This window comes from Prionailurus bengalensis, chromosome A2 (assembly GCF_016509475.1).
Source record: "Prionailurus bengalensis isolate Pbe53 chromosome A2, Fcat_Pben_1.1_paternal_pri, whole genome shotgun sequence".
Classification (NCBI taxonomy): Eukaryota; Metazoa; Chordata; class Mammalia; order Carnivora; family Felidae; genus Prionailurus; species Prionailurus bengalensis.
In genome coordinates, this window is record NC_057348.1 from 80252208 (window position 1) to 80279033 (window position 26826).

At 38.5% G+C, this 26826-nt stretch overlaps 1 protein-coding gene across 3 annotated transcripts in view; it reads left to right on the forward strand.

Annotated features, from left to right (window-relative positions):
• Positions 1-26826, forward strand: part of RELN (reelin) — a 533601-nt gene that overhangs the window by 342969 nt on the left and 163806 nt on the right. For all 3 annotated transcript variants that reach the window (XM_043588658.1, XM_043588659.1, XM_043588660.1), the window contains exons 13-19: positions 11254-11366; positions 12785-12993; positions 13872-14000; positions 15013-15122; positions 19863-19929; positions 24972-25205; positions 25870-26031. In XM_043588658.1, the coding sequence (XP_043444593.1) occupies positions 11254-11366; positions 12785-12993; positions 13872-14000; positions 15013-15122; positions 19863-19929; positions 24972-25205; positions 25870-26031 (1024 nt within the window). The remainder of the gene's footprint in view (positions 1-11253; positions 11367-12784; positions 12994-13871; positions 14001-15012; positions 15123-19862; positions 19930-24971; positions 25206-25869; positions 26032-26826) is intronic.

A 26826-nucleotide genomic window follows, 5' to 3' on the forward strand; every position in this document is an offset into this window, starting at 1 on the left:
ATACAAAAGTTAGAATAAAAATTGTAATATAAAAAAATCTGTCCTTACACTTCTGCCATTATATGAATGGGATAGTTTAGAGTCATATTTAAAAATGAAGAGAGGGGCGCCTGGGTGGCGCAGTCGGTTAAGCGTCCGACTTCAGCCAGGTCACGATCTCACGGTCCGTGAGTTCGAGCCCCGCGTCGGGCTCTGGGCTGATGGCTCAGAGCCTGGAGCCTGTTTCCGATTCTGTGTCTCCCTCTCTCTCTGCCCCTCGCCCGTTCATGCTCTGTCTCTCTCTGTCCCAAAAATAAATAAACGTTGAAAAAAAAAAAATTAAAAATAAAAAAAAAATAAAAAAAAAAAAAATGAAGAGTTATGGGGCGCCTGGGTGGCTCAGTCGGTTAACCCTCCGACTTCAGCTCAGGTCACGATCTCACGGTCTGTGAGTTCGAGCCCCGCGTCGGGCTCTGGGCTGATGGCTCAAAGCCTGGAGCCTGCTTCCGATTCTGTGTCTCCCTCTCTCTGCCCCTCCCCCGTTCATGCTCTGTCTCTCTCTGTCTCAAAAATAAATAAACGTTAAAAAAAATAATAAAAAAAATTAAAAAATAAAAATGAAGAGTTAAGAATATTTTTTTTATTTTTATTTTTTTTATTGATTCAAGTACCAATTTATTTTTTTTCAATATATGAAGTTTATTGTCAAATTGGTTTCCATACAACACCCAGTGCTCATCCCAAAAGGTGCCCTCCTCAATACCCATCACCCACCCACCCTGCCTCCCACCCCCCATCAACCCTCAGTTTGTTCTCAGTTTTGAAGAGTCTCGTATGCTTTGGCTCTCTCCCACTCTAACCTCTTTTTTTTTTTTCCTTCCCCTCCCCCATGGGTTTCTGTTAAGTTTCTCAGGATCCACCTAAGAGTGAAAACATATGGTATCTGTCTTTCTCTGTATGGCTTATTTCACTTAGCATCACACTCTCCAGTTCCATCCATGTTGCTACAAAGGGCCATATTTCATTCTTTCTCATTGCCACGTAGTACTCCATTGTGTATATAAACCACAATTTCTTTCTCCATTCATCAGTTGATGGACATTTAGGCTCTTTCCATAATTTGGCTATTATTGAGAGTGCTGCTATAAACATTGGGGTACAAGTGCCCCTATGCATCAGTACTCCTGTATCCCTTGGGTAAATTCCTAGCAGTGCTACTGCTGGGTCATAGGGTAGGTCTATTTTTAATTTTTTGAGGAAGCTCCACACTGTTTTCCAGAGTGGCTGCACCAGTTTGCATTCCCACCAACAGTACAAGAGGGTTCCCGTTTCTCCACATCCTCGCCAGCATCTACAGTCTCCTGATTTGTTCATTTTGGCCACTCTGACTGGTGTGAGGTGATATCTGAGTGTGGTTTTGATTTGTATTTCCCTGATGAGGAGCGACATTGAGCATCTTTTCATGTGCCTGTTGGCCATCCGGATGTCTTCTTTAGAGAAGTGTCTATTCATGTTTTCTGCCCATTTCTTCACTGGGTTATTTGTTTTTCGGGTGTGGAGTTTGGTGAGCTCTTTATAGATTTTGGATACTAGCCCTTTGTCCAATATGTCATTTGCAAATATCTTTTCCCATTCTGTTGGTTGCCTTTTAGTTTTGTTGGTTGTTTCCTTTGCTGTACAGAAGCTTTTTATCTTCATAAGGTCCCAGTAGTTCATTTTTGCTTTTAATTCCCTTGCCTTTGGGGATGTGTCAAGTAAGAAATTGCTACAGCTGAGGTCAGAGAGGTCTTTTCCTGCTTTCTCTTCTAGGGTTTTGATGGTTTCCTGTCTCACATTCAGGTCCTTTATCCATTTTGAGTTTATTTTTGTGAATGGTGTGAGAAAATGGTCTAGTTTCAACCTTCTGCATATTGCTGCCCAGTTCTCCCAGCACCATTTGTTAAAGAGACTGTCTTTTTCCATTGGATATTCTTTCCTTCTTTGTCAAAGATGAGTTGGCCATACGTTTGTGGGTCTAGTTCTGGGGTTTCTATTCTATTCCATTGGTCTATGTGTCTGTTTTTATGCCAAAACCATGCTGTCTTGATGATTACAGCTTTGTGGTAGAGGCTAAAGTCTGGGATTGAGATGCCTCCTGCTTTGGTCATCTTCTTCAAAATTACTTTGGCTATTCAGGGCCTTTTGTAGTTCCGTATGAATTTTAGGATTGCTTGTACTAGTTTCGAGAAGAATGCTGGTGCAATTTTGATTGGGATTGCATTGAATGTGTAGATAGCTTTGGGTAGTATTGACATTTTGACAGTATTTATTCTTCCAATTCATGAGCACAGAATGTTTTTCCATTTCTTTATATCTTCTTCAATTTCCTTCATAAGCTTTCCATAGTTTTCAGCATACAGATCTTTTACATCTTTGGTTAGATTTATTCCTAGGTATTTTATGCTTCTTGGTGCAATTGTGAATGGGATCCGTTTCTTTATTTGTCTTTCTGTTGCTTCATTATTAGTGTATAAGAATGCAACTGATTTCTGTACATTGATTTTGTATCCTGCAACTTTGCTAAATTCATGTATCAGTTCTAGCAGACTTCTGGTGGAGTCTACCAGATTTTTCATGTATAATATCATGTCATCTGCAAAAAGTGAAAGCTTAACTTCAACTTTGCCAGTTTTGATGCCTTTGATTTCCTTTTGTTGTCTGATTGCTGATGCTAGAACTTCCAACACTATGTTAAACAACAGCGGTGAGGTGGACATCCCTGTCGTCTTCCTGATCTCAGGGAAAAAGCTCTCAGTTTTTCCCCGTTGAGGATGATGTTAGCTGTGGGCTTTTCATAAATGGCTTTTATGATCTTTAAGTATGTTCCTTCTATCCCGACTTTCTCAAGGGTTTTTATTAAGAAGGAGTGCTGACTTTTGTCAAATGCCTTTTCTGCATCGATTGACAGAATCATATGGTTCTTATCTTTTCTTTTATTAATGTGATGTATCACATTGATTGATTTGCGAATGTTGAACCAGCCCTGCATCCCAGGAATGAATCCCACTTGATCATGGTGAATAATTCTTTTTATATGCCGTTGAATTCGATTTGCTACTATCTTATTGGGAATTTTTACATCCATATTCATCAGGGATATTGGCCTGTAGTTCTCTTTTTTTACTGGGTCTCTGTCTGGTTTAGGAATCAAAGTAATACTGGCTTCATAGAATGAGTCTGGAAGTTTTCCTTCCCTTTCTATTTCTTGGAATAGCTTGAGAAGGATAGGTATTATCTCTGCTTTAAACGTCTGGTAGAACTCCCCTGGGAAACCATCTGGTCCTGGACTCTTATTTGTTGGGAGATTTTTGATGACTGATTCAATTTCTTCGCTGGTTATGGGTCTGTTCAAGCTTTCTGTTTCCTCCTGATTGAGTTTTGGAAGAGTGTGGGTGTTTAGGAATTTGTCCATTTCTTCCAGGTTGTCCAGTTTGTTGGCATATAATTTTTCATAGTATTCCCTGATAATTGCTTGTATTTCTGAGGGATTGGTTGTAATAATTCCATTTTCATTCATGATTTTATCTATTTGGGTCATCTCCCTTTTCTTTTTAAGAAGCCTGGCTAGACGTTTATCAATTTTATTTTTTCAAAAAACCAACTCTTGGTTTCATTGATCTGTTCTACAGTGTTTTTAGATTCTATATTGTTTATTTCTGCTCTGATCTTTATTATTTCTCTTCTTCTGCTGGATTTAGGCTATCTTTGCTGTTCTGCTTCTGTTTCCTTTAGGTGTGCTGTTAGATTTTGTATTTGGGATTTTTCTTGTTTCTTGAGATAGGCCTGGATTGCTATGTATTTTCCTCTCAGGACTGCCTTCACTGCATCCCAAAGTGTTTGGATTGTTGTATTTTCATTTTCATTTGTTTCCATATATTTTTTAATTTCTTCTCTAACTGCCTGGTTGACCCATTCATTTAGTATGGTGTTCTTTAACCTCCATGCTTTTGGAGGTTTTCCAGACTTTTTCCTGTTGTTGATTTCAAGCTTCATAGCATTGTGGTCTGAAAGTATGCATGGTATAATTTCAATTCTTGTAAACTTATGAAGGGCTGTTTTGTGACCCAGTATATGATCTATCTTGGAGAATGTTCCATGTGCACTCGAGAAGAAAGTATATTCTGTTGCTTTGGGATGCAGAGTTCTAAATAGATCTGTCAAGTCCATCTGATCCAATGTCTCATTCAGGGCCCTTGTTTCTTTATTGACCGTGTGTCTAGATGATCTATCCATTTCTGTAAGTGGAGTGTTAAAGTCCCCTGCAATTAAAACATTCTTATCAATAAGGTTGCTTATGTTTGTAATTGTTTTATATATTTGGGGACTCCCGTATTCGGCGCATAGACATTTATAATTGTTAGCTCTTCCTGATGGATAGACCCTGTGATTATTATATAATGCCCTTCTTCATCTCTTGTTACAGCCTTTAATTTAAAGTCTAGTTTGTCTGATATAAGTATAGCTACTCCAGCTTTCTTTTGACTTCCAGTGGCATGATAAATAATTCTCCATCCCCTCACTCTCAATCTGAAGGTGTCCTCAGGTCTAAAATGAATCTCTTGTAGACAGCATATAGATGGGTCTTGTTTTTTTATCCATTCTGATACCCTATGTCTTTTGGTTGGCACATTTAGTCCATTTACATTCAGTGTTATTATAGAAAGATATGGGTTTAGAGTCATTGTGATGTCTGTAGGTTTCATGCTTGTAGCAATGTCTCTGGTACTTTGTCTCACAGGATCCCCCTTAGGATCTCTTGTAGGGCTGGTTTAGTGGTGACGAATTGCTTCAGTTTTTGTTTGTTTGGGAAGACCTTTATCTCTCCTTCTATTCTAAATGACAGACTTGCTGGATAAAGGATTCTTGGCTGCATATTTTTTCTGTTCATCACATTGAAGATCTCCTGCCATTCCTTTCTGGCCTGCCAAGTTTCAGTAGAGAGATCGGTCACAGTCTTATAGGTCTCCCTTTATATGTTAGAGCACATTTATCTCTAGCTGCTTTCAGAATTTTCTCTTTATCTTTGTATTTTGCCAGTTTCACTATGATATGTCATGCAGAAGATCGATTCAAGTTATGTCTGAAGGGAGTTCTCTGTGCCTCTTGGATTTCAATGCCTTTTTCCTTCCCCAGATCCGGGAATTTCTCAGCTATTATTTCTTCAAGTACACCTTTCAGCACCTTTCCCTCTCTCTTCCTCCTCTGGAATACCAATTATGCGTATATTATTTCTCTTTAGTGCATCACTTAGTTCTCTAATTTTCCCCTCATACTCCTGGATTTTTTTATCTCTCTTTTTCTCAGCTTCTTCTTTTTCCATAATTTTATCTTCTAGTTCACCTATTCTCTCCTCTGCCTCTTCAATCCGAGCTGTCGTCGTTTCCATTTTGTTTTGCATTTCGTTTAAAGCGCTTTTCAGCTCCTCGTGACTGTTCCTTAGTCCCTTGATCTCTGTAGCAAGAGATTCTCTGCTGTCCTCTATACTGTTTTCAAGCCCAGCGATTAATTTTATGACTATTATTCTAAATTCACCCTCTGTTATATTATTTAAATCCTTTTTGATCAGTTCATTAGCTGTTGTTATTTCCAGGAGTTTCTTCTGAGGGGAATTCTTCCGCTTGGTCATTTTGGATAGTCCCTGGAGTGGTGAGGCCCTGCAGGGCACTTCCCCTGTGCTGTGGTGTTTAACTGGAGTTGGTGGGCGGGGCCGCAGTCAGACCTGATGTCTGCCCCCAGCCCACTGCTGGGTCTATAGTCAGACTGGTGGGTACCTTCTCTTCCCCTCTCCTAGGGGTGGGATTCACTGTGGGGTGGTGTGGCCCGTCTGGGCTACTTGCACCCTGCCAGGCTTGTGGTGCTGGGGATCTGGCGTATTAGCTGGGGTGGATTGGCAAGGTGCACAGGGGCGGGAGGGGCAGGCTCAGCTTGCTTTTCCTTCGGAGATCCACTTCGGGAGGGGCCCTGCAGCACCGGGAGGGAGTCAGACCCGCCGGAGGGATGGATCCACAGAAGCACAGCATTGGGTGTTTGCACGATGACGGGAACTGGTTCCCTTTGGGATTTTAGCTGGGGGATGGGCAAGGGAGATGGCGCTGGTGAGCGCCTTTGTTCCCCACCAAGCTGAGCTCTGTCATCCAAGGCTCAACAATTCTCCCTCCCGTTGTCCTCCAGCCCTCCCGTTCTCCGGGCAGAGCTGTTAGCTTATAACCTTCCAGAAGTCAAGTCCCTCTTGCTGTCGGAACAGACTCAGTCTGGCCCCTCTGCTTTTGCAAGCCAGACTAGGGGCTCTGCTTGGCCAGCGGGCTGCCCCTCTGCCCGGCTCCCTCCGGCCAGTCCGTGGAGCGCGCACCGCCTCTCCGCCCTTCCTACCCTCTTCCTTGGGCCTCTCGTCTGCACTTGGCTCTGAGACTCCGTTCTGCTAGTATTCTGCCGGTTTTCTGGGTTATTTAGGCAGGTGTAGGTGGAATCTAAGTGATCAGCAGGACGCGCGGTGAGCCCAGCGTCCTCCTACGCCGCCATCTTCCCAGGATCCTCCAAGAATATTTTTAAAAATTTAAGGGTTTGAAGGGAGAAGAGAATGCCAAGCAAAGCCAGTATTTTTGAAAAAAAAAAAAGCAATTATAAATTGGCATGACATGTTTGAGGCAGGTGAATTTTCCCAGTATAACTGAATGGAAGGATAGAAGGGGAGCAGGAAAAGGGAACTGGAGACGAGTGGTGGTTTTCTTTAATATCAACTAAGAGGAGTTCAGATTCTCTTTCTCTAGGCAGCATGCAGCCATCAGATGATTTCTGTCAGTTCTGTGACACATTCTCATCTGTGTTTTAGAAAGATAACTCTGGCACAAGTGTGAAGGAAAGACTGAAATGGTCAGAAATTAGAGAACAGGAGACCAGTTAAGGTTAGGTAGGGTTGCCAGAGTGAAAGGAAGAAAAACAAAATAGCTTTTTAAATTTTTTTTAAATTGAGGTATAACTGACATACAATATCCTATTAGTTTCAAGTGTACATCATAGTGATTCGATAGTTTCATTTAAAAATAATTTCTATGATGATCTTAGTTACCATCTGTCACCATACAATTATTACAATATTTTTTACTATATCCCCTATGCTGTACTTTTTATCCTCATGACTTATTTATTTTAAATTTTTTTTCAACGTTTATTTATTTTGGGGACAGAGAGAGACAGAGCATGAACGGGGGAGGGGCAGAGAGAGAGGGAGACACAGAATTGGAAACAGGCTCCAGGCTCTGAGCCATCAGCCCAGAGCCTGACGCGGGGCTCGAACTCACGGACCGCGAGATCGTGACCTGGCTGAAGTCGGACGCTTAACCGACCGCGCCACCCAGGCGCCCCATGACTTATTTATTTTATAACTGGAAGTTTGTACCTCTTAGTCCCCTCTACTTATTTAAATCTGAATTTCAGATAAAGAACAAATAATTTTTTGTATAAATATTGTTCATGCAATGTATTTTATCTGGCAACACTAAGTTAGGAGACCATTGCACTAGTCCAAGCAACAAAAGAACATGGCAGTGACAGTGGTAACAATGTGAAGGAGGGAACAGAAAATAAGTAGCTGAAGAGAAGGAACCAACAATTGAGGTTCACACCCAAGTGACTATGGGGATTATGAGAACAATATTGGAAAGGACAGAGATTTCTTTCTTGGGTGAGTAGAAGAATGGTACCATTTCCTAAAATAGGAAATGTCCAAAAATAAATAAAGAGTAAATATGGACTAGAAGATTCTGACATTAGGTGTGTTGAGGTTGAGGCTTCCAGAAAGCCATATGAAGGTGGAAATTCTCATCAGCGTCTGAATCAGATTTGAAAATCATCAGCATACAGGTGACAGTTGGAGCCACTAGAGTTGCTGTGTTCTCCCAAACAGAAGGCAGAGTAAACAAAGGGCATGAAAAAGGCTCAGTGAGAACCCTCATCTAGTTAAAGGTAGAAGGCATATACATAGACAAAGGATACTGAGAAAGGACATAAAGATATGTGGGAGGAAGGTGCCATTCTGCCCTGAAGAAGGAAGGGAAGAGTGTGGTTTGGGGGTGGGGATCAGCTTTGCAGGGAATGCCACAGAGAGGCCAACCAGGATAGGGGCTGAGAGCCCCCCCCCCCACTGACTTCGGAGAGAGTATCCCCCATGGTGTGGTGCATGGGAAACCCAGGTATGTAAAGTTAAAAGAAATAAAGACATGTGTCACTGAAAAAGGACCATTCCTTCAAGAAATTCATCAGTAAATGGAAGAAAAGAAATGGGGTCTAAGATCTTGAGGTTTAGAAAGCAGAATCTAACAAAGGTGGTTTTCACATAGGATAGGATTTAATAGGACAGAACAGTAGGGTAAGATTGGGTAAGATAAGACTGGACCTGTAGAAAGACTTTAAAACTTTGGTAGCTGATGGAGAAGAAAGCAATATGGGAAGAGATCTAAGATTTGGTAGACAATTTATAATGGCACCTTAGGAAAATCAGTGCCTGGTTGTTAATCTAAGGAAGGTCATACTCCCTTCCTGTCTGGCCCTGCCTATATGTTCTTCCTGGTTTCATCCCTGGGTTCATATCCATCTACTGTGCCTATTTCTGGAAAATTTGCTCAACTTTCAAAATTCAGTTCTGGTCTATTTCCTTCATTCATACATTCATTCATTCATTCAACAGAAATTCATGGAGGGCCAGTATCCAACACTGTTCTTAGAACCAGAATGCAGTGAATACGACAAAAATAACCTAACGTACATCATTCATTCATTATTCCTTCAACATATTTATTGAACATCTCCCATAGCCCACACTGTATTTCTTTTCTCTGAATTTTGACTGCAATTATGGCAGCACAATACAGTTTACCACTAATTATCCTTCTTTGGTGTATATTAACCTTGTTTTCTTTGCTAAATTACAAATTTTTTGAGGTTGGGGCCTATTTTCCCTTAAGCCAAATGCCCTATACATAGTAAATAACAAAATCACTTTCCCAATATAAATAAGTATCTTAAAAGCTACTTAAAACAGGACTCAAAATATTTTAAAACTGACTGTCCATCTAGTATTTATTGAAATCTTCTATACTTGAATTGCTGTACAAAATGCCCCTTGAGTCATACCTTTCCACAATACATCAAAGCGAATGAAACTGAAGAAGGAATCTGTATCTTTCTGTACGAGCTGCTGTCACAGAAACTTCACAGAACTGATAAATTGCCCCCAGAGGGATCTTTTAGATAAAGTCTGTCATCCTTTTAAAGTCTTGGCTCCTTTTGGACTTTCTTCTTCTGTCATTCTGGGCTGGATGAGCTCTCAAGTGTGTTTCAGCTCCCTCTGAAAGGCAGGTGAAGTTCACGAACTGTTCTTAAGAGAGCAGAGATTTACAGGGAACAAATCAATGAAATTAGAGAGTACTTGATGGTTCAGTCCCTATGTCTCTGGGTATGTTGCTTAAATCCACACTGCCTGTGACTTTTCACCTTTTCTTTGTTCTTTTTTGTAAGTCTTTAGTATGTCCTTAATAAAGAAGTTACATTTTTTTAGATGGGAATTTAGTTTTCATGCAGATCTTTTCCCCCAGAGACAGTCATTTAGGATGACTTTCATAGCTATATTTAACCATAATATAGAAGTATGTAAGGAAATGCTAAAAATTATGACAGCATATATCAGAATCCTGAAGCTTTTCTCTACCATTTGTTGCCCTTAAACAAGGACATCCTAACATCTGTTAGGTTGAGAGTAACATTATCACCATATCTTCAGATTAGTTAACTCAATAAAATTTATTATATGCCAAGTTATATATGTCTAACAGGTGTAACATGCTATATTTCTATGCTTTATGACTACCACCATCCAAATTACTTCTGTTAGTATGTTCCTTCTTATGCTAATTAAGGTCTAGCTTTCTTACTTAAAACATCACATATTAGCAATTTCTCCTGATCGGCCCCAATAACCCAGGATGAAATGGAGCTAGACATTCCTCCTTTCCTTCCTCCCTCTCTCCCTCCCCCACTGCTCCATCAGTCCATCTTTCTTTTCTTTTCTTTTTTCTTTTCTTTTTTCTTTTCTCCTCTCTTCCTTTTTCATTCTTTCTCTTTGTCTCTTTCTCTCTTTCGTTCTTCCTACAGATGGTGTTCTAGAGTTTTGAGGTTGCCTTACTGTCACCATAGAGTATTAGCAGCAGAAATTGCCTACAGATGAAAATTAACATTAATGGTGATTAATTTAAAAACTGGAGGGCATTTTTTGAAAAAGTAATAAAATTAAGAGTTAACGTTATAATTTTTGGACCATAAGGATAGAATATTTTCCAGGAAATTCATGTACATACCTACATTCCTGCTATTGTGATTACTGCTGTTATGAATGATAATGGTAGGTGGGGAGACGTTTCTGGTTACACATGTAATCCTTTAAAATCCAGTTTCTGCAGACAGTTCATAGAAGCCAGCAATAGTAAGGATTATTGGCTGAATGCAGTAGTGAAAAGAATAGAAGGTCAAGGGCTAAAAGACATACCATTGACTCATGGCTTTTCCACCAATTAGTCGAATGGTTTTCAGTTTCAGGTACCTGTTCTGTTACTCAGTTTTGTCATCAGGATGATCTTAGTTACTTCTCAGTTCTAATGTTCCATTGTTTCATTTGACTGTAAAGTAGAGTGATACAGAATATTTATAGTTTGCACTCTCCGACAACCAAATGAGGTACCAGAAGTAAAAACGAAAAATGTAAGATGAACTGCATTTAAAATACAAATACCAAATATATGCTAAACTATTGAAGATACTGTGTGCAACAGTTTAAATATTACCACTTCAGAAATAGTTGATCATGTTTAAAAAACCATTATCAATAGGTTCCGAATTTTGGCCATTAAGACCTTAAATGTAAGGAAGCGATAGTTTATTAAAAAGCAGAGTACGTCTTTTTAATGTGGGTTAAAATATGGACAGGTTCCGCAGCTCATTGCAGACCGTCATTTGAGCAGTCTCACGAAGCACAATAGTTAACTTTGGCCTTCCCAGATATCAAGTCTTTGATCTTTAGCATGGCTCTGAACTATCTTTACAAATTATTTCCTTGGGTCTAGTTAATTTTATTTATGGTCATTCTTAAGTGACATCTGGTTTCTGTTGTTATTTTTTTTATTTGAAAGCTAACACTATACCTGTTTATGGATGCAGTTAACAACTTAAAATTTTTGTTTTGTACAGGAGGAATTTGTGACCCTGGAGATTCTCATGAAAATGATGTCACCTTGTATGCAAAGATTGAAGGAAGAAAAGAGCACATTACACTGGATACTCTTTCCTATTCCTCATATAAGGTATATATGCCAATCCATGTGCCAAATGGCCCCACTGTAGACTTCCCTAGACAAGTCAAAGTCAAAGCCATGAAGACCAAGCTAGATGCAGAAGAGAACACTCTGTTCTAGAAGCCCAGAAATTTGCCAGATTTCTTAAAAAAATGACATGGACATTGTAATACTCACTTTTCCCCCCTGATACAAAGGAAAAATGAGGTTTTATTGGGAAAAATGAATTAGACCCCACCAGAGATTATAAGATGGGAGACCAGTACTCTGACAATGATTTTTGTACCCAAGAAAGCCCTAAAAGTGGTTCTAATTATAAAGCTTCACAGACTTGTTATCAGGCATCATGGGCATTTTTCCAGCATTTTAAGATTTCCTAGGCAGAAGACATTGTATAAGTACAGATTATTACTACTTTTGCTTTTCTTTTCTTTTCTTTTCTTTCTTTCTTTCTTTCTTTCTTTCTTTCTTTCTTTCTTTCTTTCTTTCTTTCTTTCTGGCTAATTATAGCCACTGAAATTGGCCTATTTTACTTTTCCCTTTGGATCTAGGACATCTGCAGGCTGTAGTTATGTGAAAACATCTTCAAAATTATGTGTGATGCTTGTCATTAGGTGTGGAATTATTTTTTTCTAGTGGTAGGTTTATTTGTGCTGAGACTACACTCACCCATTCATTACTAGTTAGGCTTTTCTCCACGTTGATGGCACCCTTGGTACTATAAAGAGCTTGAACACAGCCAGCACCTAGCATTTCATGGTTTCAGTTAGAAGACAGGAGATTAACACTGAAGCTAGAATAAGGAACAACCAGAGAAGGTATTCGCACACTCCATCTGCTAGGGTTACCCAAATTATCTCACGTGGGATTTCATAATGGACTAGTTTTCCAGCTGTGACTAGCTAGGGTTACACCTGCTCTGGTCATCTGCGCGCCACAGACCAAACGAGTTATGTAAGTTATCACGGGTTAACTTGTTGACTCTGGCAGTTACTGCCTAGAGTCATATCTTCAGAATACCTAGTTTGGCAATGGTTGGTACCATACAAATTCACTTTAAAAGAGGACTGATGATAAAGTATTGATGCGAAGTTGCTTTTGTCTTGTGCCAAGGTCTATAAAATGGATACCTATGCTTTGGTAACTTTAAGGACCTTACACTCATTTATCTTCAGGTAGAGGGGCCCTGATCAGTACACACAGAGAGCTCCAGGTGCCTGCAAAGGAGGAGTCCTAAGTGACTCAAACAAATGCCCACTGAAGACCACATCTACTAACCGAAATAACAGATGGAACACACAAGACCTCCCCTGGTGCTTAACAAATGGCAGTCATATGCATAGTAATTGCAAGCTTGAATCTAGGAGAATTCTCACAGACTCACGTAGAGGGCATTAGGAATGATTTTGGTTTCCTTTGTTTTGAAGGTTCCGTCTTTAGTTTCTGTAGTCATCAATCCTGAACTTCAGACTCAGGCTACAAGATTTTGCCTAAGGCAAAAAAACCATCAAGGACATAACAGGAATGTCTGGGCTGTGGATTTTTTCCACGTCTTACCTGTTCTGCCTTCTACAATGTCTCACATGATACAGTTTTCCATTAATCTGGGATGTGGAACACATCAGCCTGGTAACAGGTAGGAAGCCCTATTTTTTGAGTGTGTGAACCAGTTAAAAGTGAACATGTGGGGGAACGTGACTGGCTCAGTTGGTAGAGCATGTGACTCTTGATCTCAGGGCTGTGAGTTGAAGCCCCATGTCGGGTGTAGAGATTACTTAAAAAATAAAATCTTAAAACTAAAAAATGAACATGTGGACTTGGCTATTAAGTCGGAGTAACTTCTCAGTAGGTTTTCAGCTGAATTTTTAATGAAACATCCTTTAAAAAAAATACGCACTTTCCCCCAAAGAAGAGCTCTTCAATTAATATGCAGAGTGTGATTGGATAATTTTAAGTAGAAATGACTTCGTTCTAAGAGCTCGGTCTTAGGTATCAGAAGTGTTTGCACGCGCTGTGGCAGCCATCCATGCTGACAGATTGCTGAGAGAAAAGAAAAACAAATAACTGAAGAAAAGCTTGACCCCATGTTGGTTAGTGACCCCCTAATAATAGGCACGGAAATCAATTAACACTTCAAGAGCTATGACTCCTGCGTTTCACTTCTCAGAAGTGTTGCTCGTGTCCTTTCTAAGAATTTTTTGAGTCTCACATTCACAGGATGAGGTGGCAGTGTGAGACGTGGTAATTGCCTTGCCATCTATCAAATTGGAGAGCACAGACTCAAGCTACCATTTGTTGGCTTCAAAAGATAGTTCATTTCTATAGCCGCAATTGAATCGTTTGCCCTTTGAAGGCTGGTCAGACTTCAGTGGAGGGGAGAACAAGGATTTTGGACACAGCATCTTAAAATTTGTTACACTAGTTCTGCAGGTGTTTACTGTACCTAGCCAGAGGTGAGTCATTTCATTTTGTTATCTTTGCCCTTTTTTGTTGTGCTTGTTCTGGTGTTATCAGTGTCAGCCTGGAGTTTTCCACCAACCATGGGCGTTCCTGGTCCCTCCTCCACACTGAGTGTTTACCTGAGATCTGTGCTGGACCCCACCTCCCCCACAGCACTATCTACTCCTCCGAAAACTACAGTGGGTGAGTAAATTCTCTGAGATATCAGGAGATTTGAATTCATGTTGTGACTCAAAATCTACCAAGAAGCTCAAGACTAATAGTTTTTCATAATAGGTAAGGAAGCTGCTTTCTCTTCTTCAGGTGATTTAGGAAGGATCTCATTAAAACAAACAAACAAACAAACAAACAAACGACAGTAACCAGCTGATGCAGGATCACAATTTGTAGGGTTATTCATTCATTTATGCTCTTGGCTTTTATATTTTGGATATATATAACTTAAACTTAGACATAAGTTTAAATTCTATGTAGTGATTCCATGGTTATTGCCAAAGGGCTTCTTACCAAACTACTTACTTAGGGAAAGATGCAGCATAGAGAGGTGGAAGAAAGTTAAGCTGTGCAATTGAACCAGGTTCAAATCCTGGTTCTGCCATCTACTTGGGTAATGATATTTCCTCCCTAACTTTCCCCTTTTTCCACGTAAATTAAGGACAATGATACACCCCTTTGAGGGCTGTGCAGAGAATTAAAGATGACTGCCAAATACTTACCACCTTACAGAGTAAACACTGGATAAACCAATAAAAAAATATTTCCAAGCATGGCAAAATTAAGTTGAGAATTATTTTCTTTCTTAGCCTCTATTTAAATGTGCATAGGACCAGGGAATAGCAAAAAATAGAAAGCAATCAATGCTAATCAGCCCCATGTCTGCACAGATGCTTATCCTCAAATAATATCTAAAGTCTGAGTATTGATGTAAAAATTTCTTAAAGGAATATCTAAAAACAAAACAAATATCACTTGCTAATAAGAACAAACCCATTACTCTAGTGTGATATGAATGTTTTTAGAAGTTATATGCTTGTCTTAAAACTGTAGCCAAACTCCACAGGTGAATTTAAAGACTTTATTGCCAAACTTTAGTGCTGTCCCAAGCATACAGAAACTACAGCATCAAAAGCATGTAAAATAGGTTCAAAAGATGTGAATTTAGTTTTGAAGCTGTTTTGTGCTAAATTTCTTGCAGGTGGAACCGAATAACGATTCCCCTTCCTAACGCAGCACTAACCAGGGACACCAGAATTCGCTGGAGACAAACGGGACCAATCCTTGGAAACATGTGGGCAATTGATAATGGTTAGTTTATGCCTGTCATAATCACATGCCATTGATGTAGAGTCTTCCTGTGCTTTTGTTCGTTGGCACAGACTTAATCACATTTCTAAGTCATGGTCTTGCGATTCATTAAACGCCCTTTCTTCCCTTTCTCCTTTGCATTCCGTTAGAAGCCCAGGGATGCACAATCAGAAAAAAAAGGCAGCAGAGTCAGCAATATTAGATGCAAGAATGTTTCAACATACAGAATTTAAAAGCCCTGAAACTCAAATTCACAGTTGATGACAGGGGATATCCTAACATTTTCTTTGAATGTTTTACACAAAATTAACATAAATACTTACCATACTGCATGTATTAAAATAAGAGCCATTCTTCTCTTAGTAACTACCACAACATCTGGAAAGCTTATCTTTTAGATGCAGACACCACACATTAAGGGAACATCATCTCTCAAATGAAAGTTCTGAAGTGAAACTTCTACCTCCTCAGAAAACTGTATAACAAGAAAATTTAGATATACATAAAATATCCTATGTTATCATTAATTTTTAAGCGAATTGTTGATCATTTTTGCATAACTTTAAAGCCAATGTCACTTACAACAGGTGCACATGAGAGAAGATATTTTAATATTGGGATGCATGACTCAATTTCTTATATTTGTTATTAATAGTATGTTTTTCTTAATAATTCTAATTACAGGAAGTGTCATCGATTTCCTATTTTCAGAGTATATCAATTTGACTGAAAAGTTATACTACAAGGAAGTAGAAAGGGAGGGAAGGAGGGACAAAATGTCAATACTTAAGCAAACTTAGCATAGCCACTGACTTTGATCGATTTTATGAAGTAGGAAAAGCCTACCTCATTCTTTCATGCTGATTTTCCATGTTTTAATAATCTTTTTGCTACTTTGAATAATTTAAAAATTGATACACATTTAGTGGAATACATTCTTGAAACTCAGGAATAACTTCAGGCAAGAAAACTTACTGATGAGCCAATGTAAATTCTTTAAACACTCTGTATTCAGAGAAGACCAATAAAAGGCCCGGACTTCAAAGACCACATTAGTTATATAGGTATAAACATAGTATGTTTGCAAAACCATCTAAAGGGCTAATTTGTTTAAAAGAAGTTTTGGGCGCCTGGGTGACTCAGTCGATTAAGCGAACGGCTCTTGATTTTGACTCAGATCATGATGTCATAGTTCAAGAGCTCAAGCCCCACACTGGGGCTCTGTGCTGGTGGTGAGGAGCCTGCTTAGCATTCTCTCTCTCCTCTCGCTGCCCCTCCCCTATTCTGTCTCACTCTCTCCCTCAGAATAAATAAAGAAATTAATTAATTAATTTTAAAAATACAGTTTCTCCACTGGCAGAACATTTTGCATAGCATTTGAATTACAATGCCTGTTCACTAGTTCTAGGGAATAAGTATATACCTCTGAATAGTGGGATATGGGTGACTTTTCCCCTGCTGTCATACTTTTACGGGTCCTATAATGAACTTATATTACTTTGATAATAATCAAAGAAATCGAAAAAGCAATACTAAAGTAAATGAGGAAATTAAGAGTGCTGTGAAGCACATATAAGCCTATGAAAAGAATATCTAAATTTCCTAAGCAAGGCAATTACTAAGTCAGAAAGGGTCCCACCATCTTGTTTTGAGTAGAATGAGAAAAGGTAAGAATATATGAAAAGAGCATGGTTAGCACTGTATGTCAGATGCAAAACTTGGGACAGAATCGCCTCGATTCTGTTATCATCCTATGTGCGAGGTGTTCACAAAAACAAGACCTGCTCTCTGGCTTCTTCATGAGGCTTGAAGAGGACATACACTCAGTCTTTCCCCAGAGAAATGTGTGCCAACTTGCCAAAGAATGCTTCTGAAATCTCTCCCACTTCACTATGGAATGCCAAAAGGATGTCAAGGAAAACAAACATAGACAAAAAAAGAGGTCAATATCCTACTTTTGTTAGATATGTTTTTCCTGCTAGTGTGTACAGAAAGTATTTTCAGAATTATCCTGAAATTCCTAGCAGAACAGAAAATCCTAGGGCAAAGTATGTTTGTTAATCACTTTCTAATATTCTCAGCTTGATTAAATTAATAATAGGGGTTAAAACAAAGCTGACCTTTCCACACTCATAGGAAAAAGGAACCTATCAACTTACTCATGCTGTGAATCCCGATGACCCCAGTGTTTGCAGGGAAGGATGACACGATTCTTAATTGCAATTTTTTTCATTGACTGGAAGAGTCTTGTTTTATTGTTGAAATTTTTTTTGCAGTGGAAGCTTTTTGAACATAGGTACACTGTAGGGCAGCCTCCAGAGTGACCCTGCAAAATGCAATGAAGCACTTACATAACTTAGAATAAATCCTTCTGCAGCCATAAAATCATGTTCTGGGAACACAGTCTGTAGGCTTTTCCAAGCTACAGAAGAGTGAAGCCCTTTCCTGATTTCTCAGCACTTTGCTGTCTAGTGGAGCCCAGCAAGGCAGATGGAGCAGGAAGGATTCTTGACCCCAATATCATGGTGATCATAACTGTATGGTTCCAGGCAGCCTGCTAAGCATGAACATTTCATTTACTCTTTCCTCCAAGGATTATTATCCCACTTTAAAGAATAGGGACACTGAGGCTTAGACAGGATAAATCACTTATCCAGAGTTTCCCAAGTGAAACAGGAATTTGAATCCAGGTTTATTTGACACCTAAAAGCCGTAACTTTAACCATTCAACCTACTATCTGCTCTCTTCCTCAACCATCAGTTTCCTTCACCCAAGAGTTTTTCCTGGCCTGCTTTGCATCACACTTGAATTACTGGCTCCAGAGAACAAGTGTTTGTAGGAGCATAGGCCACAGAGAAATTTATTTTAAAATGAAATCATTTAGGGATGCCTAGGTGGCTCAGTTGGTTGAGCATTTGACTCTTGATTTTGGCTCAGGTCATGATTCCAGGGTTATGGGATCCAGCCCCACATTATGCTCCACACTGAGCATGGAGCCTGCTTGAGATTCTCTCTCTCTCTCTCTCTCTCTCTCTGTCTCTCTCTCTCTCTCTCTCTCTCTGTCTCCCCCCACTGCCCCCCGCTCCTCTCCCATACCCATGCTTGCTCTCTCTCTGTTTCTCAAATAAAAAAATAAAAATAAAATGAAATCATGTAACTATTTTGGCATGATTACAACACAGAAAAAAAGATGATAATGGATGGCAAATCTGTGCCTAAAATTGAACATGTGAGGTCTTAACAACTGTTGCATCTCTAATTCCTCATTGGTTTTGTTCCTTTTTCACACTTTGTTATGTTATTCATTGTGCTGATTATCAAGAGGCTTAATATCTATAAATATATTTGAGCCTGAGTATCTCAGAGCCTACCATTCAACCATTAGGAATCCTTTTCTTGATATTCCAGTGATTAGAATTTAGGTTTATAACATCGTTATCAGTCAAGCCCACCATTTAGGAAAAGATATGCATTTCTGAGAAGACAATGCACGACAGATTTTATTTTAACTCCCCACTTCAGGAAGGATGGGTTAATGTTTAGAAGGATATTTAACAATCATCTGCAAGATGTTATAGATTTCTCCCAGATAAGAATGGAAGTTATAGTTGTTTTTTTGTTCAAGTGCGCAAAGGCTTTATTGGAATTGGGATTTGTATTGACAGTAAAGGGTTATAGAGCCTCACAGAACAGGAAACAACTTCAAAATCATTACTGTCACTCTCCTAAAATCTAGCAGATAATTCCTGTCATAGAAAATTTCTGTCTCCTGAACATATTTGCTTCTAGTTTATATACTTTTGAGATGACAGTTCTCTCCTCTCCCAAGTCACCCCTGTCTCCAAGCCTTGTAAATTGTCATTTTATCTTGCAAAGCAGTTTAAGAATTGAGCTAAACTCTTCATAGTGTAAACTATGGCTTTCAGTGTTTCCCCTTCCATAGAAAGGAGATGCATTATATTGGTTATTGATAAACATAAGAGACATTTATTCCAACCCCATCAGTTGTGTGAACCAACTATCCTAGAAGGCAAAACCTGGGATTTATTTATTTAATGACGTTAGTTGAGATCCTGAATCAGGTACTGGGATGGGCCTTGTCAAGGTAACAATAAGCGGATCAGGTGGTGACTCCGCACTCACCAACTTATGGTCAACTGGATAGATAGATGTTATTTAAGAAAAGAAATTTACACAAGCATATACTGCAAATTATGAAGATTATTAAGAGAAAAGTACAGGGGGCTATGGGTTTCTAGCAGATAGGCTCATCTAGTGCAGATGGATTAAGGAAGAGTTAGTTATAGTTTTTAATTAAATTATAATGTCTCTATTTCATGATATATCAAATTGGTCCTTTGAAAATTAGTTCTACCTAAAGAAATTAAACTGTAGAACGTTCAACTCAGAAGCACTAATATTCTTCCTGAAATCATTTTAGCCAAAGAGACTCCATTAAGGAACCCAAATCATATGTTCTTACCTTTTTTTTTTTTTTGCTATGAAACATTAAAATCTTGAAAGAATTAACTTAAAACATTTCCAGCAAATTTGTAGCTAAGCACTTAACTTGTCACATAGTGCTCTATATGTCACCCTGGATTCCTGTGTATAACATGCATTTAATGGACTAGATTTCATGGGGGTTGCTTCACAAAATTGATTCACATGCTGATGTTTTCTTGGTTTTTCCACTTGTTTTGCCTTATTTTTACTTGCTGTTTTTTCTCTGCCTGCAGTTTATATTGGTCCATCGTGTCTCAAATTCTGTTCTGGCAGAGGACAGTGCACTCGACATGGTTGCAAGTAAGCATTTTAAAATAATAATTATACTTCTTTTTTTTGATTACGTACTTTATATATTGAAGCCACAAGTCATTTTAACTTGTTTTAATTTCCATTTTAGGCTTTTGAGGTCTTTTGAAGGCCAAAGTAGGATACTCCAAATTGAATTTAAGCATAATAGAACATTAAGTGTGTTTTGTAAGTAGAAATTGATGAATAAATAACTTTTCTATTAAGCTAAATTGTAAATAAATTTAGCATACCTCATGTAAATTTGTGAACAAATTTGAATTCTTCACAGTTTGATGACTGCCTTTTCTGTCTTTGGTTACATTCTTCAATATGCTATTGAAGCTATTGAATATGCTTCAATATTTTAATTCCTAGCATGCTTTGTAAATGAATTATGAAAATCATTACTGACCCATAAACCCAAGGCTAAAGGAAACTGGAACGAGCCAAATTTAGCAGTTTGATAAGAAAATTCATCTTTGAGTATAATTCTGCAATCTTACTTACCTTTGAAAATCATTTGGGTCTTCAAAATGATACATAAAGTATTTTACATGATAATGATGTTGAATATGAAATCTGAAATTATATATAAATAGTTAATATCTAGTCACCACTGAAGCATTGTGTTATGTTTATAACGAGAATTGGTATTCATATGTATTATGTCATTCCCATATTAACATTTAATTATAAAATATTTGGGAGATTCCCAAAACCACAGACAATCTTGGTTATACAGCTAAGTTTTCAACAACTGATCATCTAGTTTGTCTCTTCTTGTCCTCCAAACAAAAAGAGTAGTAATTAATTAATGGAGAACTCATAAAAGGAATTTCTGCCTGATCATTTGGAAATTATATGTATGAGGCAAGACACTTGTCAGCACTGAGAGTAGAGGGTCACGTTAACTTCTTAACTATGTTGCAGTGAATTTAATTAACAAAGAAGTCACTCTGCACAATAGAAAGTATTAAAGAATTGAAAAGTTCCTATTCATATTCCAAAAGTGAAGAGGCACCTAGTGGCTCAGTCAGTTGGGCACCCAACTGTTGATTTCGGCTCAGGTCATGATATGGTTCATGGGTACGAGCCCCATGTTGGGCTCTGTGCTGATGGTGTAGAGCCTGCTTGGGATTCTTTCTCCCTGTCTCTGTGCCCCTTTCCCTTTCTCTCTCTTTCTCTCCTTCTCTCTCTCTCTCTTTCTCAAAATAAATAAACTTTAAAAAAAATTATTTAAAAAACCAGTGAATATGTGTCTCTGTGCTTTTGAATAAAACCACCAACTCCTACCCCAAAAGACTGACTCATTAGATCTGTGAAGCATTATCTGGTGTTTTCTTCAAGTTATTATCTTCATCTATTGTCCATATCCAGGCCATCCTCTCCTTAAGTGCATTTCAAATAAAATGAACACAAGAATGCCAGACATCTTTGTAATTCCTGAAAGTTGTCCTGAAAAGTTCTGAAAACAAATTATCTGAAATGACAACTGCTTTTATTAATGAAAATAGAAAGTGCTATTTCTAAAAAAAAAAAGTGCTATTTCTAAAAAACCCATCTATAATTACAGTAATTCTACTTCATACTTCATTTTTCGTGTACAATATCCTGTTAGCATTCAGTGGTTTTATTAAGGCAACCACCTGTGTCACTCATGATGGATGCAAACAGAAACCTGAATGGCCCTGTTATGCCTTTGGGCATTGGTTTTTTGTTTGTTTGTTTGTTTTTTAACACCATACATCATTTTGAACAATCATGGCCTTTTCCTCCTTCTAAGGTTTTGCAGAATATTTTCACCCGTTATAACTTGAGTTTTTTTTCCCCATTTCTGATGACATTTTACATAATATTCAATGGTTTTGTTCATCTGTGGCTGCACTGTTTGACTACTACATCCTTTTAAATTTTTTTTTTCAACGTTTATTTATTTTTGGGACAGAGAGAGACAGAGCATGAACGGGGGAGGGGCAGAGAGAGAGGGAGACACAGAATCAGAAACAGGCTCCAGGCTCTGAGCCATCAGCCCAGAGCCTGACACGGGGCTCGAACTCCTGGACCGCGAGATCGTGACCTGGCTGAAGTCGGACGCTTAACCGACTGCGCCACCCAGGCGCCCCGACTACTACATCCTTTAAAAAAAATTTTTTTTTAATGTTTATTTTTGAGAGAGAAAGAGACAAAACCTGAGCAGGGGAGGGAGAGAGAGAGGCGCACACACACACACACACACACACACACAATCCGAAGCAGGCTGCAGGCGCTGAGCTGTCAGCACAGAGCCCCATGCGGGCTTGAACTCCCTAACTGGGAGATCATGACCTGAGCCGAAGTCACATGCTCAACCGACTGAGCCACCCAGGTGCCCTGGTGACTACTACATCCTTTTCCGGCAATATATGCTTTGTCAAGCATGAGCAAAATTGCATAGAAAAGGAATTTATATTTGATACCATTTATTTCTCTTCAACAGATGCTTGAATTTGGGGCCCCTGCAGCTTTGTTTCTCTTCTCACTTTGCTCCCCTCATCACTGCTATTATTTGCTACCAGGATTCCACCTCTCCTGCTGCCTAACATGTTTTTGCCTGTGTGCAATACTCAGGCCTGGATTTCTAAACTGATAAGTCTTTATTCTGATAAGCCCACCCCTGTTAGAGGTTCTAGTGAGAAGGGCAGAAGGCATCCTTTTATCTTGACATTCAAGGTGACCATAATGCTACACTTGAGGATGGGTAGAAAAACCTGCAGAGGCTATATTTAGAGTCAGGAGAGCCTCATGCCATTCCTGAAATCTCCTGTTACCCTACTGTTTCACTGCAAAACAAAGACTACAAATGTATTTTTAAATATATGAATGGAATCCTTATCAACATTTTATCCCAATTACATAACTTTTGATTAAAAGTACACTTCCAAAACCACTAAATGGGAACTGACTCCAGTGTGAGTCTTCTCTAAATGATCACCAATTTCTGTCCAAACAGTGGTCCTAAGAAGACACATTTAAGATACACAGAAATGCATTTGCCCTGAAATGCCATGGTAAACCACATATAGTTCTCCAATGTCAAAATGTGTCTTCTTTAGCTAATTTGTTTATCCTTCTTGGAAATTACTTGGCTATTCACAGTTTAAATCAATGAGATAACATGGGAAAGAAGCAAACTGTGTGAGGCTTATTTACATGCTCCATAAATACTGTTTTTCTTTCCCAATCCCATCCCTAATGCCAAGACAACCTTCAGACTTCATGCTGTAGTAGGGTCCAACTTCCTTGATAACATGATGACGACTGTAAACCTTCTCCCTCAGAATATCCAATACACACTTGATATACCAGTGCTAAACAAGTAGCTTTCAAAGTTATGCCATAATATCACTTTATTGGCCCTACACTGCTTTATAAATGCTTCCAATTTTAGGAAGTTTTGAATGCTTAGATGAACACTCCTTACCCCACCCAAAAAAAGACACCAATTTTATTTTATAATGGGTGACATAGTATATATATAGTGAAAAAAGAAATAGTACAATGAAAATAAAGAATTTAAAACTAATTCCTGATATGTAAATGCCTTAGAATATAAGAGGTTTCTGATATTCAACTAGTGAGTTATCTGTGATGAGTGTCCTAATATAAATATAGTAGAAAGTGGGGCGCCTGGGTGGCTCAGTCGGTTAAGCATCCGACCTTAGCTCAGGTCATGATCTCATAGTCCGTGAGTTTGAGCCCCGCATCAGGCTCTGTACTGATAGCTCAGAGCCTGGAGCCTGCTTCAGATTCTGCGCCCCCCCCTCTCTCTCTACCCCTTCCCCACTCACACTCTGCCTCTCTCTGTCTCAAAAATAAATAAACATTAAAAACATTTTAAAAAATACTTTAAATATATATATATGGTAGGAGGCAAGTTGTTGTGTGGGGTTTATTTTGTTCTTTTTCTTGAAGCACTACTAATTTGGGATTCCGCCGTGGGGCAACACAGTTCTGCTAAGGACATCTATCTTGGTGAAGGTGTTCACATTCCCTTTATAATGTCAACCTAAGTTTGAAATAAAGATAGATTTATTTTCCAATCTTTTCCAAATATTTCAAATAATTTCTATCACAAACATAATGTGTATTTTTACATTTGTTCTTAGAGGAAATTTATTCTAGATATCTTTGGAAGTATTTTTTATTTTTTTTTATGAATTTAATGAACATCATTATGAATAAAATTATATATGTAATAACATAACTTTTACAAAAACTTTACATTGGAAATGTGCACAGATGTAGATGCATTCACAGATGAATCACTGGCATTGGTTAAAGATGAGTGCTGAATTATTGTTTTAATCAGAAGCTTTTTATAGCAGGGCTGTGTAAAGACTATATTCTTTTGTAATATTTCAGTCAATTGACTTTATCAAGTCTTCAGATTCAGTATTTTCCGGAGACTAATGAGCCTCACCTACCATTCAATCAAATGCTGGCCCCTGGGCTTCCTCCTCCTTGAATTAGATTCATGGACCTCTGTCAGGACCAACAGCTTAAGATATTATTTCGTGATATCTTGGGGCGCTTGGGTGGCTCAGTCAGTTAAGCATCCGACTTCGGTTCAGGTCATGATCTCACAGTTCGTGGGTTCGAGCCCCGCATTGGGCTCTGTGCTGACAGCTCAGAGCCTGGATCCTGCTTCAGATTCTGCCTCCCCAACTCATGCTCTGTCTCTCTCTCCCCTTCAAAAATAAATAAAAACATTTTTTAAAAAAGAAAAATAGAAGATTCTCTTAAAAAAAAAATATTTTGGGGCGCCTGGGTGGCGCAGTCGGTTAAGCGTCCGACTTCAGCCAGGTCACGATCTTGCGGTCTGTGAGTTCGAGCCCCGCGTCAGGCTCTGGGCTGGTGGCTCAGAGCCTGGAGCCTGTTTCTGATTCTGTGTCTCCCTTTCTCTCTGCCCCTCCCCCATTCATGCTCTGTCTCTCTCTGTCCCAAGAATAAATAAACGTTGAAAAAAAAAAAAAATTTTAAAAAAAAAAAAAATATTTTGTGATCTCTTTCAGGTGTGACCCTGGATTTTCTGGCCCAGCCTGTGAGATGGCATCCCAGACATTCTCAATGTTTATTTCTGAAAGCTTCGGCAGTTCCAGGCTCTCCTCTTACCATAACTTTTACTCTATCCGTGGTGCTGAAGTCAGTTTTGGTTGTGGTGTCTTGGCCAGTGGTAAGGCCCTGGTTTTCAACAAAGATGGAAGGCGTCAGCTCATTACGTCTTTCCTTGACAGCTCACAGTCCAGGTGAGTTAAGGCAGGGTGGAATACATATAGAAACCAGATGCTAATGATTGAATTTAGATCTATTTATTTTCCTTTTTGTTGTTGTTGTTGATATGTACATCTTTCGATTTTTAATCTAGAGAGAGCTTACAGTTAGTTGCTATAGGGTTAATTTGTCCTAGTTTTTAATAAATTAAAAGGCTTACTGATGACTTTAAGATACTAATGACTGACTGGTTTTTAAACATATGAAATGTTAGCATCAAAACTGTGTTCTTAAGCCAAGGGCTAGTTAATTATTTATGTAGTTTTATTTATTTGACAGCTTGCAGAGGCTGATTAGATTTATTCTACATCTTCCCTTCCCCCAGTGCCTCATAAATAATGCAGTAAAGGAATGATTGGCATTTTAAGTGTATGTACACAAGTGCATAGTATACAAGTATGTATAAATATATACTCATGTTTTGCATGGATATATCTGCATATAAACGTGCATTGACCTCATCTTCTACACATATTCATACATCTCACAGTGAAATTACTTACATTTTATAAGAAATGAGTAGAAACATGCAGCTTTTCAGTAATTCATTTAAATTTGTTTGAAATTCTTTATAAGCCAAAATGAACATTATGATACAAATGTTTATGCATATGCTAATTACAGACAATTCATATCTAGGTTTCTCCAGTTCACACTGAGGCTAGGGAGCAAGTCTGTTCTAAGCACATGCAGAGCCCCTGACCAGCCTGGTGAAGGAGTTTTACTGCATTATTCTTACGATAATGGGATAACTTGGAAACTCTTGGAGCACTATTCATATCTCAACTATCATGAGCCCAGGTACGTTGGAAAGCATTTGGAAAAATGATTAGAGTGATATCTCCTTCCTGGGGAAATCATCAGTCAACTGGTGTATATCAGATATTTTTCCATTGAGAGATGGTGAGGACAAAGATTAATGTGTCTTGTAATAAAAAACTAGCAAGCCACATTCTTCTATTTCATTTGTCTTACTGATTTCTGATAATTTGAAGAAATTTATTCTCATATTTTGAAATATACATCTAAGGGAAATATTTTGATGCCTAGGAAAGAGAAAAATAGTTAACACTATTTTCCTTATTCAACTATACTGCAGCCTATTAGATATGATTTTGATATGACACTAAATTATAAACTCTGTTAACAACTATTTGTTAGCAATACATTATAATATGTTATAATAAATCATATGAGACAATAATTCTAAAACCTGATAACAAGTATGTATTTAAAATTTGCATGTAATATGTAGAGTCCCTGCCAAAGATTGAAGGGTGAGGATATTTTTAAAGTTCTTTCTTCAGGCCACTTCTGTTTTTCTTTAGCTTATACATTTCATAATCTATAGTTGCAATTGTGAGATTTAAGTTTTACTTGAAGCAGAGGCATCCTTCGATGTACCACTGGTGGTACATTTTTAGCAATGCCCAGAGGGCTGTCTCCCCTTCTACGACAGTATTGACCTACTCACTGAAATTCTTTAAAAAATTGCACAAGAGGAGGATGGGAAAATTGAATACCACTAGAAGAGGTAACACTATGGCTACATTCACAGTTAGTGAAGAACTAACACCATTTGCCTTCCTGGAAGTA